General features: G+C 38.7%; 1 protein-coding gene across 12 annotated transcripts in view; it reads left to right on the plus strand.

Moving 5' to 3' along the window:
* CFAP54 (cilia and flagella associated protein 54) overlaps nucleotides 1-16,359 on the plus strand; it is a 301,390-nt gene that overhangs the window by 165,011 nt on the left and 120,020 nt on the right. For all 12 annotated transcript variants that reach the window (XR_011534742.1, XM_008516610.2, XM_070600221.1 and 9 more), the window contains 7 exons: nucleotides 986-1,138; nucleotides 2,878-3,072; nucleotides 4,791-4,878; nucleotides 5,169-5,378; nucleotides 8,293-8,359; nucleotides 10,172-10,354; nucleotides 12,970-13,056. Coding sequence is in view for 11 of the 12 variants with exons in the window: in XM_008516610.2 (XP_008514832.2) it covers nucleotides 986-1,138; nucleotides 2,878-3,072; nucleotides 4,791-4,878; nucleotides 5,169-5,378; nucleotides 8,293-8,359; nucleotides 10,172-10,354; nucleotides 12,970-13,056 (983 nt within the window). In the remaining variant the exon portion in view is untranslated. The remainder of the gene's footprint in view (nucleotides 1-985; nucleotides 1,139-2,877; nucleotides 3,073-4,790; nucleotides 4,879-5,168; nucleotides 5,379-8,292; nucleotides 8,360-10,171; nucleotides 10,355-12,969; nucleotides 13,057-16,359) is intronic.

Genomic DNA, 16,359 nt, shown 5'->3' on the forward strand with positions numbered 1-16,359 from the left:
TCTTTCTTCCTACTCAAATCTTCCCTATCCTCTAAGACACGGCTGACATATCTTCTCTCCCACGAAGTCTTTCCTGCTCATCTTTCCCTCTCTTCACTGATCTCTCTCTTCTCTCCTTCCCTCATTTTAGCATGTAACCAGATACTCTCTCTAACTGTGACGTTAATGCTCCAGGGCAGGATGCTTCATTTCTTCAGCTAGACTGTGAACTCTCCAGGGCGAAGGTCGTGTCATACCTCTTAACCTCTTCCAGCCCCATACTGTCCAGACCTCAGATTTTACAGGGGCCATTCGACCTGTTGAACTTGTTGAAGAAGTAAATCCCTTTGATATTCAGTTGGAAGCCTGTGACTCTCCTTTCTCGCCTGCCTGCTTTATAGTGTGTGCCCCAAACCTGCAGCCTAATTCCTGGACCTCCACTTCCTCTCCAGAGACCTCACAACAACTCTGCCACTATCTTCCCTTTCCAGCCACTTTTCAGGACTGTGTTTCAGTTCCACACCCCTTATGACCCCATCTTCCTTTCCTCTGCATCCTCCAATGTTAGAAACCTGTCTTTGCCTTCTCCTCAGAGGGCAGTTGCCCATCTCCAAGCTTCTTTGTTTCCTCCTTTCGTCTCTTTCCTAAGGCACCTTTGCTTTGAAGAGGCTGCTGGAAAGGTGTAGATTATTTCATCTTTTATGATCAGCAAAAGAAAAGGTAGGAGCCTTCATAAGGAAAATTGGCAAGATCTAAAGTTATTTGCATTTCATAAGAATCAAAAGTTTTCTAGATTTTTTCCTTTTTTTTTTTAAAGAACTGTCAGATATGCCAAAAAAACACAAAATTTTGATCTGAACATTGAAACACCTGCTGCACACTTGGGGGCTTTGAATTTAGCAGCTTTAGTTGGGGACCAAGAAATTCTCTGAATTAGGAAGTCTTTGCTACTAGTTGGCTTGCGGCAGCGTTTCATCCCCAGCGTTCCTCTCCCCTCTCCTTTCAGAATACAACCACGCCAAAGAGCTCGTCTGTGTGCCTGTGGATGTGACAGACACTTTGAGATGTTTTAGAGAGACCTTGGAAAAATCCAAATATCATAACAGATCAATCCGACACAGCAGAAAGTTGCTTTCGTTATTTCTCGCACAGACACAAGGTAAAATACTTGCTCTGTATCCTTTTTTATTTATGTGGAGTTGCCACCCTGTGGATCTACCATATTCTGCCATAGGCTCCTCCTTTGCCCACTTACATGGCCACTCCCAGCCGCCTTTCACTTTCTTCTTTTTGTCTAGTGGGTCACATCTTCTCTCTCCCTCTCACACTTTTTTCCACCCAAGGCACCATCTCACTCATCTGCTTTTATGCTTTCTCTAAAACTACTATATTCCCTTGAGTAGAGTAGATACAAAAACAATATTTGTTCATTTTTTGATTCTGTACATCTACGCTCTTACTGTTTTCTTTGCAAGTATAGTCTTGTTTTATTTTCATAAGTAGAGGAGTCGATTCATACTGAACTAACTAGAACTTTTTACCAAAACGCTACTTTATCAATGTCAAAGAAATGGATGCATTTTAATATAAGCATCAACAAGATTTCTTATTAATACCATAGATTTTGATCTTAGAGAGTCCTTTTAGCTTAAAACAAGATGTTCACTCTCATTGGTTATATTACATTTATCTGTTTTCTCCCTTCTCAACATCTCTTGATCTGGTAACTCAGTCAAAAGCAGAGCTGGGAGCAGTGAAGTGGTAACCTCAGAGAGGGAGCGTGTACTCAAACTTAGGCTGGGAAAAAGCCTGAATTTATCTATACTTAGGTTATTTAAAAGTTGTTCAAATCCTAATTTATGTTTATGATCCTTGCTGTTCAAATTTATCACAATAATAAAAATTAGCTTAAAGAATAAACTTAAGAGACAACATAATTATATTTTAAAGTTATTAAAAATAGATTTAAACTTATACCTAAGATGTTAATGTTCATGGAACTGATCTTGTAGAAATTTGACCAAGTTTTTCTTACAACCGCTGACAGAAGTTTGATTTATGCGTGGATATATGTATGTATGTATTTGTTGTGGCTGCTCCCTGCCCCCCACCAAAAAAGAGCACTTGCCATGACAGGTACCCACAGTCTTTGGTTGTATTGTCTGCAGACTCACATTCAATTAGCCCTCCAGAGCATGTTTGAATTTCTTTCAATTATGGCATACGTTAATAATGGTTAAGGGCATGAATAAAAAAATCAATTACAGTCCTGAAGAATGGGTTACACTAACTCACTGTAAATCTCACCTGGTACAGAATACTCTCAGCAGTTTATTCCCAGTCCTCGGGCCGGGGACTTCAAAATCCATGTTAGCTTCTCTTTCTTTGCAGCTTTTGACTGCTTCCTCTAGAATATTTTTCTTTTTTTTCTGTGTGTCCTCTGATCTTATAAAGCGACAGGTTCTTTCCCATTTTTTTTCCTCGGGTCAGAACTACCTATGTGTTGCTTCTGTCCCAGAGGTCTCTGCCCCAGAGGCCAGCTAACATCTGACTGTTGGAAGCTCTCAGAAAAAGGCAAACCCGAACCGTGTAACTTCCACCAATCCCCGAGAGAAGTAAAGCATTATCTCAACATTTCCTTTCTGGCAAACTGCCCCTCTGTAGTGTTCTTTACGAAATGACAGGAGTGGAGAGCTCATCCACGCACACCTGGGCTCTTCAGAGATGATTCTCCATATGAAGTGTAGCAAAACGATGTCACTCAAACTGCATGTAAGTCTCAGCTACACAAGCTCTTTCCTTGCTTCTCCTTTCCATTTCTTCTGCCGTTTTCTTCCTCATCAACTTCCCTTCTTTCTCCATTTAAAATTTCCTTTTAATTTTTTTCCATGAATTTAGGAGACAAAGGAGGAGTAAACAATTCAAGATTTCCTACTGGAAAGGTGGAATTTTGCCTGGGAACAGAAGAGATGCATATGCCGACACCCCCTGACCTTTCTCAGGAGCACTTCAGGGTTTTTAGTTCGGTGGAGAAAAGCAAACTGCCCTATTCACAACTGGGACTCGTAATTTCCTCTTATTATGAAACTATTGGTAATATTTATTCATGATGTATTCATTTTCAGTATGATGTTCTGAGTTAATGTTGAGATTGCATTTGGTGCTGAAATGTTAACTTTAGAAGTAGGATGAAAGAGCTCGAACATAGAATCTGTTCATGGCGCCCTCACAGGCAATGACAGAGCCGCTTCCAGCCCCTCCGGTTACCCACCTTCCCGGCCTGGCTGTTCCTATGATGACACTCTAGGCCACCCCTGTCCATCCCCCTTTCATGGAATCTGTGAACCGCTTATCGGGATGTGGCCACTGTCGTGTTCTTTTGCTCTGCCCAGACTGATTCCATTTTCCTTGTCTTTCCACTTGCTTTGGCTTTTCTACAAATTCAGCAGTGTGTGCTCAACCCAAGCTGCAGGCCCAGCATCCCCCTTTATTATAACAGACATCTTGTAATTCCCCGTTTACTCCTTGAAGTAAAATTTATATTTAATATATTCTTCCTACACATGTTATTTCCAAAAAAATCAATATGAAGCTCTAAATATAAAATAAAGGATAAGTAAAGCAAAATCGCTTTATAATAAAAGACTCTATTTGTGGCACTTGAGCGCTCAGGCACTAGAAGGTATGGGGAAGAAATCAGATGCCGGTATCCTGTATGTTGGATCCCCCTGGATGTGACAGCTACGAATGCAGACTGAAGCAGGTGTATTGTATTGGGGACTCAAGTACTATCAGCACTGTTAATTTTAGTGATGGTGGTTTTCTGAAATGTCAAATAAATCTAGGTAAAGTTCTGAAAGAAACAAAGTACTACAGTAGATGGTTGCATTTTTTGGAAATTCAGAGCATTTGAAAACATGCAAAAATACCCTTTTTAGTTGTAAAATGAAGTTAGATGTTAGACTCAGACAATTCTAAACAGGTTTCTCACCTTTGTTTTGACTGTGGGGGAAGGTTCTGTGCCTTACAGGCTATCCAGTATCTCTGGTCTTCACCTAGGAAATACCAGGAGATGCCCCACCGTGACAACTAACCAAACCTTCCTTCAGGTTTCTCAGATACCATCTAGGAGACAGTTCTGCCCTGATTAGAAACCACTGCCACATTCGTTAGGTTTTTTTGCTAGACATCCCTGAATGCACCCATCCATCAGAAAACCAAAAAAAAAAAGAAAGGAAAAAAATTCAGATGATATTAAAGATGTGCTTTTTTGCATTTGAATTAAAAGGAAAAAATCTGTTATGCTGTGATCTTGTCACATCCCAGCTCAAAAACAAACCTTTCAAGGCTTCCCATCTGCTATGGAATAATGACCACATTTCTCCTTGAGGCACACGGATGCCTCTGTAATCTTACCACCGCCGCCTTGTTCACCCTCCCAGGGGAAGCAGCCTCCAGCTGCACGTCACTTCCATATATCCCCAGCCCTTTCTCTCTGAAACACCTTTTCTGAATTTCTCTTCTTGACCATCTCTACCTGCCTGACGGTTATTCCACTTTCTCCACGTTCCTACCTGTTAGACCCAACCTCGTTTCCTTTCTCTCAGATCTAGTCTCCCACTCCACTATGTTCAAATAGTATGTTGTTTGCTCTCTTTCTGTATATATTGTGTGACATTTGAAGGCACTATTAGCTTGAAGTTTGCTTATCTACACAGTTAAGGAATAATGCAGTCTAAATATTCTTGCAAATATAGAGGAGATATTTTCCAGGAACTGACATTTGTTCTTTCCCTTGATTAAAAATACAGATGTTCTCAAAGCCAGCAATCAAAGAAGTCTTAAAGTTCAGGCATTGCATGAACTTGGAAGTCTTCTCATCTTCGCAGAAAAGAAAAGGTAGAATTTTAGGGATAAGGGATGATGTTTTTTGCCTGAAAAAAATTTTAATTATTTTCAAAAAGTATTGTCTTTCATAAATTTTAGTTCTTTGATAATATTCCATTACTACATTTTATTCATCAAATGCTACCTGAGAGAAATGGTTATGAGCAATAAATTGTATAGATTCACTCTCTAATCTTTTAATTAAAATGTTTCTTCAGTGCGTTTGCTTTCCCTTTTGGAAGAGAGATTTAATAACTCAGATCTCAGGAAATGTACTGAGAAATGCTCTGTTTCTGTTTTAGGGCTGCTTTTAAATGTTGGTGTCAAGCTCTTGATGACATATTCAGAAAACAAGATGTGCTGGATACATGGAAAGAGTTTGGCTCCTCGCTTACCAAGGCCACCCACAGCTGTTCATCTCCAGGTTCCAAAGACTACAGTGAGGAATTTCTGTCAAAAGTGGGCATTTGGGGATGTTTGCAAGGAGCGGTCATATCTGCAAAGATAGCACAGTGAGTGTGATGATGGAGTGATCTGCATAGTAGCTAATAGCTTCCGTTGTGGGGTACCCACCTGTGCCATGTGGAGTGCCATACCTCACACACGCTGGATTCTTGGGCAGCTATGCCCATATCATACAGGGTTATGCAGCGTACTTCCTTGTGATGTTTATTGTTTATGGCCATCTCCTCTTCCTATAACACCTCCTGCTCCCGGAAGTGAGCACCACATGTGCTCAGGTCTTTGTTTCGTTCACTGATGGTTCCCGAGTGCCTGGCATGGAGCTGGCATGAGTGAATGAGTGAGTGAGTGAACAGTTGGTATGGGAGCAAGAATAACAGTGTGGAGGCAGGCAGACTTGGGCCTAATTCAAGAGCATCCTACTCTGGGACCCTCAACAAATTACCCCTTCTCTCTGAGCCTCAGTGTTCTCATTGTAAACTGTGGCTGTCAGAATTACACGACGTATTGTATTAGTTTGCTAGGGTTGCCATAACAAAGTGCCAATTTGTCAGAAATTTGTTGTCTCACAATTCTGGAGGGGTGAAGTCTGAGACCAAGCTCTTGGCAGGGTTGGTTTCTTCCGAGGCCTCTTTCCCTGCTTGTAGATGGCCGACTTCTCCCTTGTGTCCTCACGTGGTCTTTTCTCTGTGCATATCTGTGCCCTAATCTCCTCTTCTTATAAGGACACCAGTCATATTGGATTGGAATCCATCCTAATGACTTCCTCTTAACCTGATTACCTCTGTAAAGACCCCGTCTCCAAGTATAGTCACATTCTGAGGTTACTGGGGTTGGGACTTCAACATATGAATTTGAGGGGGGTGGCACATAATTTAGCCCATAACCAATACTTTATTAGTTTCCTGCTGCTGCCGCAACAAATTACCACAAATTTAGTGGCTTAAAACAACACAAATTTATTATCCTACAGTTTCAGAGGCCAGAAATCCTAAAATCAATGTGTTGGTTGGCTGGGCTGTGCTCCCTCTGGAGGCTTTAGAGCGGAACCTGTTTCCCTGCCTTTTCTGGCTTCTGGAGGCCTTCTGCATTCCTTGGCTCGTGGCTCCATCCTCTGTCTTCAGGACCAACAGCCTATCATCTTCCTCTCGGTCTCTCTGATCTCTGCTTCCATCATCACATATCTTTCTCTGACTCCAGCCCTCCTGCCTTTCTCTTATAAGGACCATTGGGATTACATTGAATCTGCCTGGATAATGCAGGCTAATCTCCCATCTCACGGCCTTTAATTTAATCACATCTGCAATGCCTTTTTTTGCTATGTAACGTGTAACATACTTATGGGTTTGGGAGATTAAGACGTGGGTATCTTTGGGGGGCCATTATTCAGCCTACCACACATAACATATGTGAATGTCTATCACGATGCCTTATACCTAGTTAGTACTGGCAAATATCTTCAAGACTCGATTGATATGAGAAATTTTAAAAGGATGGAGGGAGTAGTATGGAGGTACAGATTTTCTTCACCTCTCCAGTTACATTTTTAGCTTACCTATAGGGAAGGGTGGGCAAAAATCTGCACAGTATTTTGAGCAGTAGAGAAAATTTTTTAAAAATACTAACTTTTCCTATGTAATAATCACATTGTCTTCAGAAAATTTGAATCTTCGGGCAGAGGAAGTAAAAAATTACCACTTAAAAAGTATTAAAGATTTTTTTAAAAACTCTATCAAGTTTGATTTTTTTTGCACTCTTGGGAGGGAACTCGTCCTTAAACACACACGCACACACACACGCGCACAATCGCCACACAAGTCTGAGCGTATGACTAGTAGAGCTTGGCAGCAGAGAATAGAAAAGCTGAGAAAAGGTCACAGCTTGAAAAGAATAGCTACAGCATTCCTGCCAGAGGGCACCTCAGCTTCTCTGAGCCTCTGAAGTTATTACCTAGTGATTTTCAACCAACAGAAAGTCATTTCCTGGTTACGCAGCTGGAAGTCTGACTTCCACAGAATACATAATTCTACAGGGGCTTTGGCTGTTCTGTGAGACTCCCTGAGGAGAAGAAACTCTTCTCTCCACTGCTCAGAAGGGCAAAACACAGCACTCGAATATCCATATAGAGGAGCTAAACTCAGATAGATGTGGTTATTAATAGAGTGCAGCCAACTGGTTTTATCTAAATATAACTTAGAAGAAGGTAATGTGATTTATAGTTGCATAAGAGTTTCAAGACTTGTATAAAGAAAACTCAAACTCTTCAAAGGGGCATAAAATGAGATGGTAGTAAATGGAGAAACATTACCTTAATCTTTGGTGGAGAGACTTAATATTGTCAGTGGGTCCATACTATACTGCTCGTGAGAAAACACATTGTTTAAATCTTTTGGAGGGAATTATTTAGCCATACTTATCAAAAACTTAAAAATTGTGCTCCTCTTTTCCCCTCAAAATTCCATTTCTAGGTATTTATCCAGTGGAACTAATAGGACAGATGCTCAAAGGCATAGGTATAATAATGTTTATCTCAGCATTGTAAAAAACCAAAACGAAGATGAATATTTTCCTATTATGGTACATCCATATGATAAAATATTAAAGTTCTGTAAATTAATAATATAGCTCATTATGTCCATAAATGGAAAATTTGTGTATAAAATAGTATTTATTGCATAATTCTAGTCTTAGTATGTGTGTATGTATAACTATACATAGAAAAAAGCTAGAAGGAAATTGGCCTAAATGTTACCAGTAATTATGTTTAGATGGTAGGATTATAGATGATTTTTCGTTTTCTTTTGTGTGTTTTTCTGTGTTCTAGATCTTATATGAGCATGTAGTATTTTTAGAATCACAAAGACTTTTCATTTCAGAAAATCTATGAGTATCAGAGACATATTTATATAAAAATATTTTTGGAGAATTTCTATCAATCAGTTTCTTTTTCCTATGCTTATTTAGATTTATTAAGACATTGAACGTTGAAAGGAGAACCAACTGTTGCATTTTGTCTGCATTACTCTTTCAGGTAACACTTTATGTATGTCTTTCTACAGTAGTGTGAGCTTTCATTCCATCAGTACAAAAAGTGCAGTACTGATTTATCACGCTCCTAAAACCCACAGATAGGAAAATAGCATGAACCTTGATTAAATATTGTGAGCCTGTCTTTCCTTCACTGGCTGAACCCCTGTGGCACTTTCACCTGTAATATTCAACAAAGCCAGTCTTCTCCTTTAGACCACTGAAGAAGGAGTTGCACAGATGTGGAAACTGAGTCTCCTGTCATTAGCAAGGTCATGTTGCCAGCAGGCAGCGAAGCCAATCTGCTTGACTCCAATGGTTGCCTTAAGTTACCTCATCTTTAAAGTTTTGCTTGATTGCATGATGTAAAATATACCATATAGTGAAAGCTAGAAACAAGTTGAAGACTACAAAAGTAGAAGTGTTCGCTGTTCTTAGATCTTGGGTTTGACTTGACTGAAGAAGAAAGGAGCTTTTATCTGGAATACAAGACATTTCGAGGTTCAGGGATGTAGCCAGGGGCCTTTGCAAGCAACTAAAGGTTCTGTTTACTTTGAAGGATGGACACCCTTGTTCTGTGTATCATAGGAGTGTGATAGCTTATGAAATCTGGATAGATAAGTTCTCTGGGAAAGGCTTCTCTGAACATAAGGCCAGACTTTTCAATTTTCTTATGTTCTATATACCTCTTGCCTGTGCTTCAAAGGGAAGAGGCGGAAGAGGCAGGGTTACAAAGGGGATGAAATTGGATTCTGTCTCCTTCTATTGCGTCCTTCACTTTCTGATACTCCTTGTTCTTGAAGATAGTGCTGTGTAAATATTTTATAAGATAGGTGATTTTAAAAAATTTCCACTTTTGCTTAATGTGGACATAATTTCTTAGGAATACGACATCTAAAATGAAAATTACCTAGTTGGATTTATTTTAAAAACTTGTCACTTCTTTTTATGATTTTAAAGCAAATTTGTAAAATTAAAAATTTAAACAATTGCTTAGTATTTTAGAGTGGGTACTTTATAACTTTGAGTGATCTGATTGAAATTCTTTCCTGATATATATATTTAAATAATTTTGTATTTCATCTGTCATAAAGCAATGTCGCTGTTTAAGATAACATAGGAAGTACTCCTAAATGTCAAATTTGATTTTGTATATTCATCTTTTTTTCCAATATCCAGTACATTGTTGCTCATATAAATTTCCTAGGAAAAATTGGTTAAGTTAAACAAATCACCTTTTCACTTAATTCAGTTAAAAGTTCAGAATTACCTCTGCTTGATTTAGACTTCTGAGATAAGTTGTTATCTCCTCTACTGATAGGTTGGTATAGTGGGAAGAACATAGATTTTTGAGGTAAATAGACATAACTTTGAGTCTTCTTTCTGCCACCATTAGCTGTGTGACCTCAGATAAGTTAATTGTTTAAGCCTCAATTCTATCATTTGTGAGATGATAATCTTTCCTTCTTGGGGGGGAGGGTATTAAATGAGGATCAAATGAGATATGTTTATGAAGAATTTACCAATAGTGACCAATACAAAATTGACCCTAAAGAAATGATAACTTAGTATAATGATAATTTCTTCTGAAAATAACAAGTGTCCAACCACCACAGAATTTAAATAGCCCATCTTGAGGGATAAAAGCATTTGGAACCAGTAATGATGATAATAATGGTAGGTACCATTTATTACAGTGTACCGAGTGCTAGGCATCTGCTAAGCACTTTAGGTGGTAATACATGTACTTATTTTTCTGTTTCACTGTTGCAAATGTGATTTAGAGCTCTTTGCTTCACCTTTTTTTCGTTTTCAGGGTTTGCTTAGAACCACACTTCCACACCCCAAAGCTGAGCACTGCTATGCTCAGTATGAAATCACTCAGCTTCTCCCAGGCATCGAGCTCTTCTCGGACAGATACAGGGCTGACATCTGCTCTGTAATTGCAAGTCTGTATTACGTTATACGTGAACTGCACTTTGCTAAGCAAAATCTAATAGTAAGTAATTTGTAGAGCCAACAAATCTTAATTCACTGTGGTATTTTTGTCCCCCTTCCTTTATACTTTTCGAATTTTACTGATGTTCTTTTGGTCGGTTCTTATTTAACTTTTAAACTCTTTATTCGGTATCCTTATCATTACTTTAAAATAAAATATATTCATTAATATTCTTTCTTTGACATCATTGTTTGCATTGCATTTTGGACGCAAGGGCAATGTCTGTCTGATTTTGTTCCCTTTTTACTCTATTATTTCATCTTTTTTTTCCCCATAAAACATTTGGTGAATAGAATGCTTCACTGGTCTCAAACAGAGGAATCTCATGCACATGTAACTCGCTGTGTTAAATCATACAGGTCATATTATTCCAAAACTATAAGAGTATTTCTTTATTGAGATAAACTTATCTTTGTGTCTCTTGTCCTTTCTCTGTTAAGGGTGCATCTAAGTGAACAACAGATTCTAACTGTGAAATAAAAGACTGATATTTCTGGGCTGGCCTGGTGACTGGTGGTTAGGTTTGGCATACTCTGCTTTGGTGGCACAGGTTTGCAGGTTCGGATCCTGGGCACGGACCTACACACCACTCATCAAGCCATGCTGTGGTGGCGACCCACAAACAAAATAGAGGAAAGATTGGCACAGATGTTATCTCAGGGCCAATTTTCCTCACCAAAAAGAAAGAAAGAGACATATTTCTTAATGTCCTAGGAAATTCAAAAACCCAAATACAAGTCTCTTTTCCTTTAGAGAAATAAATCACAGCGTATATCATAAATTTGAAGTTGGTTGCATTTAAAAAATAAATTAGTATGTTCTAACTATTGGTCATTTTATATTTTCCTCTTTTATCCTATTTTTTCTATTTTCCTCCTTTATGCTATTTCCTCTCTTTTTTTCCTTGTATATTTGCTTCTTAATATGTATTCTTTCTCTTTTTCTTCTTCTTTCCCTTTCCTCCATAATTTTCATACCTACTGTCTTATTTTTTTAATGTATTGTTTTCTATTCTCTTGTTCTAAATTCACTCTCTTTCCTTATATTGAAAAGATTTGTTGCCCCCGATATGAGTTTTTAAATTATAAAGCCATATGTTAGAGTGAAGAGGTTGATAAATGCTTTTACACTTGGCAGAGTTGGCAAGAAATTGTTTATTAGAAAAAAATAACAGAACAGTGCTCCTCTCATTGTTAGTGGGATGCATTTCTGGATTTAGAAAGTAGTTAGATCCCCTGGGTAATCTTTAGCTGCCTAGTCGTATTCATATATAATACATATCACTGCATTGGAAAAGAAATGAGACTTTTTTTTTCCTCTGAAGCTTAAGAAATTGAGAACATTTTTATGAATAATTGAGCAATTGGCAGCAATAAAATGGTATGTTTTTATTTCTCACTAAAGAAAAGAAACAATCTCAAAGGTAATAGCTAACTCTTATTGTTTTGTGCTGCATTAATTGTAGAAAATGGTATTGCATTATGTTTGAAGTCATTTCAGACCAGTTCTAATCCTTTTTAAAAGCTGTTGCTATTAGCAGCTGCAAGTTGACTGACAATTAGAAGTTCCTGAGCTGAACTTACAAGATGTAAACAGTTTCCATCTTGTATTGCACTACCCTCCAGAAGAAGCCCCGTGGCTAAGGACACTGCTGTCATGTATAACATTTGCTGTGGGACCCATTGCTGAGGAATCATGAGAAATAGTTTGCTAAATAGTGGGAGTCCCAATCCCCCTTTTTGCTTCATCTCCCTTTAGTGAGGCGGGACCCAGTTGTAGAAACTGAGGTTCAGTCAGTTGAGATGAGGAGCTGATCAGAAGTGTAGGCAGAGCTGTTCCCTCAGCATCTGTTTCCAGCTGGACAGTGGCTAGGTCAAGTGAAATATTGGTAGTCTGTAAGCCTTCACATCTATCCGTGTGATTTTAAGAGCAGTCGAACTTTGGGGTTAATAAAATAAAATAAATATTATTGGGAGATATTACTGGGAAAATAAAAATACAATGTGATGAGTAAGCTTGGGTTTTAATCAACAGAATACATGCTCTGTCAAGATGGGGACCTGCTAGATTTTGTTCTCATCCAAGAGTGCCTGGCACACAATGGGCATGTTATTAAACATTTTTTTGCTGATAGAGATATTCCAATTGAAGACTACTAACAGTGAACATTGAGATGAATAAATAGGAGCTCTCAAGGGACATGGATATGAGTTCCTTTGTTTTAAATTTTGCACTTCTTTGATAGCTCATTTGCTAGAGTGTTTCCACAGTCTTCAGGGATTCATACATATATGTTGAATTAATTTTTTCAAAGAAGATAATTAATTGTATTTTCACTTTTCCATGCTTAAAGAGATGTGAAACCTAGGTTTTGGGTACCAAGTGGCATCTACTTGGAACTATAAGTCCCTGATAGCACTTTAAAGTTCTAATAAAATTATGAAGCATATTCTAGGCAGATCATTTCACTTATCCCAAACAGTATAATCTCCTCGCCTGGAAAAATCAATCACTATTTTGCATACATCTCCTGTATTAATATTTGCTTAAACTTTATTATTAGGTTATTGACTTGATAAAATATGTTTTAAAATAAAGTGTTTTTCTGTTGGCAGATTTTGCCTCTCCTTGCACTGTACCAATATTTTGTTTCTGGAATTTGCCAAGACCTAATCAGAAGTCTAGAAGCAAGAATCCTCAAGGTAAGTTGCAAGCTTTTAAGACATTTGATATTCTTGAACTATTAAAGATATTGTCATAAATTAATTTCATCCTAATACTCATAATAATAAGTTGATAGTAATATGGTGTTGTGCTGTTAAAAAAAACACAACTTGTCCATCATTATAATAAAGTACGAGAAAGAGAAAGAGCCGGTGAGAAAGGTTTAGATCATGTTATACTTGGGCCACAGTAAAGTGAAGAACAGCTACACCAGGTAACAAGGCTCACCCAACACCAGTCAGCCTGGAAATCAGCACTTAGGAAAGGCTGGTTTCCTGGTGGAGACTAATGAGCCAGTTTTCTGAAGTTTCCATGAATTTTTTGCTAAGGATCTTTATGTATATCATGGTGTAGGAGAATTTTTCTTTGCATAGGCAATAGAAGTGACAAAACACACAGACACTAAATCACAATTAATTCTGTAACCTAGAAGTCTGCTGAGGTTCTCTGCCTTTGAGACTCACATGCCGCTGGCTTGAACCCCATGTGGAGTGAGAACCTCAAGCCCCTTATTTTCTCTGCTCCTTTTCCTAGTCACTTTTGGTCACAGGCTCCCACTCGCGTTGAATTTGTTTTGTACGTGGATCATCTCGACATCCAGCACATTTGCTCCCTGTTCTGCATTAAATTCCAACCCTATTCCTATTTTACACACACACACACACACACTCAGTCACTCACTTACACATAGACACACACAACGTATTCACTCAAGGCCTTTATTTCTATATTTTCTATATTGGACTTTACTGAAAATTGGGAATACAGGGAAATTTGAGGCAAAACAAACAATCTAAAATGGGATATTTGGCATCTCTGAGCTTAAAATATTTCTTGGCCAACATCTCATGCTTTTGCCTCCCATCCGACAGCTTAATCAGCTGTATGCTGGTAAATGTTTCACAACTCACTCTAAAAAAAGCTCTGATTTAGAGAATTTATAATTTCCATGGGGTAAGTACTCCCACTCTAGCTGACTTCAGCCTATCAACGGGGCATTGTTGACTGTGATTTAGGACAAGATATGCACAGTCAGCCCTTGCAGTTGGGAATGAGTGGGCTCCAACGCAATCCTGGCTTAACTCTCCTTCTTCTTTTTTAGAAATACCCTCTGCCCTTCTCCTCCAATCTTTCCCATTTTCTAATGAGGGGAAATTAGACATCCCTTTGAACTGCTCTCTCCATCCAGACCCTGCCCTTGGGCCTATGTTTTCAGACCCAAATTGTCCCATTGCATTCTATTTCCAAATAAAGTGAGTACCTTCCCTAAGAAGAAGCCTGGTGGTGGCTGTAAAGATAATATATTTTGACCCAGAAATAAATAATTTATCAGCCATAAAAATTTGTGGATCACTCTGAGTTATTGAACTCTTAAGAGTTCTCCTGCTTTTGAATTCCAATAACACTTTTTAAAAAACTGCATACAACTTTTCTCTCTCTTGTTTTAAAAATAGTGCTCTCTTCATGTTTGCAAAATTCTTGAGGCTGAGACCTGTATCTTACTCATCTTTTGCCTTCCTATAGTGTGTTGAGTAATAAATTCATATACTTGATATTGGTAATTAATTATTGAACTGAATTTAAAATCTGTAGACATTCATCAAGTGCCTACTGTCCACACTCTCCTTCATGGTTAGTGGGAACTCACCTAGAAGATGCTTGGTAAATATTTATTGCTTTACCTCTGAAACAACATTTCTCGAGTACCTCCTATCTAAAAGCATTCTGTTGGTAACTCTAATCAAAGGGATGTAACCCGTGGTCTTTGCTTCTAGGGAAGTGAAAATAAGGAAGAGAGACAGGACATATACACAAGACAATCATGTGTGTATGTGGCACTTGATCATTTCCAAATGATCGTAATGAACACTGTCTCCAGGAGTTCGAAAGAGGGAAACATGGCTTTGGGTCTCTAGGTTTCACTAAGTAGATAAGATTTAGGCTTGAAAAGAGTAGAACTAACTGAGCAGGAGTGAGGCAGAAGGGAACATTCTTGGCAGACAATGGTGTGAAAGATATAGAGGTGAGAAAGCATTAACTCCTTGCGGGGCAGGGATGGTTCAGTTAGCCTGGAGTGGAGGTTTCGAGTAGGGAGGTTGGAGAAGATAACACAAGAATACCAGAGGCCCATGATGTGGAGAATACCAGGGGCCCAATCTTGAATTCCTGACTGAGACATAATGTGGAGGCTGGGCAGTGAGAGAAATGAGGAGATTGTGGAGTCAAAATTAGGTAACGGTTTTATTCTGGTCTGTCCTTAAGAGGCAAGAACATGGAAGTGTTGCAATGACCATTAGTAACACATCAGAAGGAGATCCCAAGAGGCACTGAAAGATATAGCCTGGAACGAAGTTTTTGGTTAAATGACTATTTTTTATTGGATTGTTGGCGCTTAGCAATTGTTTTTGTAGTAGAGTAGCTTGAAAGCCAGTGAAGAACTGTGGACTCCATGCTGTAGCCTTGGGTTGGAAATTATAGAATTTTGATCAGGAGAAGGATGTGATTGGATGTATCTGGTGACAGTGTCAGGAGCAGAGTGAGATGGAAGTGGGATCTTACTGGCATGGTAAGACTGAAAAACCCAAGTAGAGTTTTGACAGAAACAATGAAAAAGGGCAACTGATGCATCATACAGAGGAAGCAATGACAGCCTGTGGGAGCAGAGTTTGCCTGACCTTTCTGCAGTAAACTGGGGTCAGTGGGTGGGAAGAGAGAAAAGTCATAGGGAGGAAAGAGCAAACAGTGATGCTTTCTGACACATCAAACAGCAATAGGTCACACTGTTAAGTTTCTTTAGTGCAGCAGTGTCTTTCAGGGAAAGCTTTAAGATCTCTTTACAATCAACTGGACTGGCCTCACTTTAGAACTGCCAATATCTTGAAAGATTTATTATTCTCAACATATCTAACATTCTCTGGCAGGGTGCCGACCCTTCTGTATTTGTGTGAGTCAAGAGTTGATTTATGAGTAGTTCTTTTTTCCATCTGGCTTGCTTGTGTTCATAGTGTTGGTCATTTCTGAAAATAATTGTTCATTATTATCACCATTGCTTTTTCAAATGGTCAAATTGGTATGATAAACTGAAACCAGAAGTAGCCTTAACAGTTAACAGCTGATCCACGTACAGCACTCTTATAGTCAAGACCAGAGGAGACTAACCTCACACAAATATGAGGAAGCGTTTCCTCCAAGGGGTAATAAGAAAAATGTTCATCTGGAATCTGAAAGAGTTCATATGACTCTCCAATGCCTATTTTGATATTATATGGCACTGGAGAGAC

The sequence above is a fragment of the Equus przewalskii genome, chromosome 29 (assembly GCF_037783145.1).
Source record: "Equus przewalskii isolate Varuska chromosome 29, EquPr2, whole genome shotgun sequence".
NCBI lineage: Eukaryota > Metazoa > Chordata > Mammalia > Perissodactyla > Equidae > Equus > Equus przewalskii.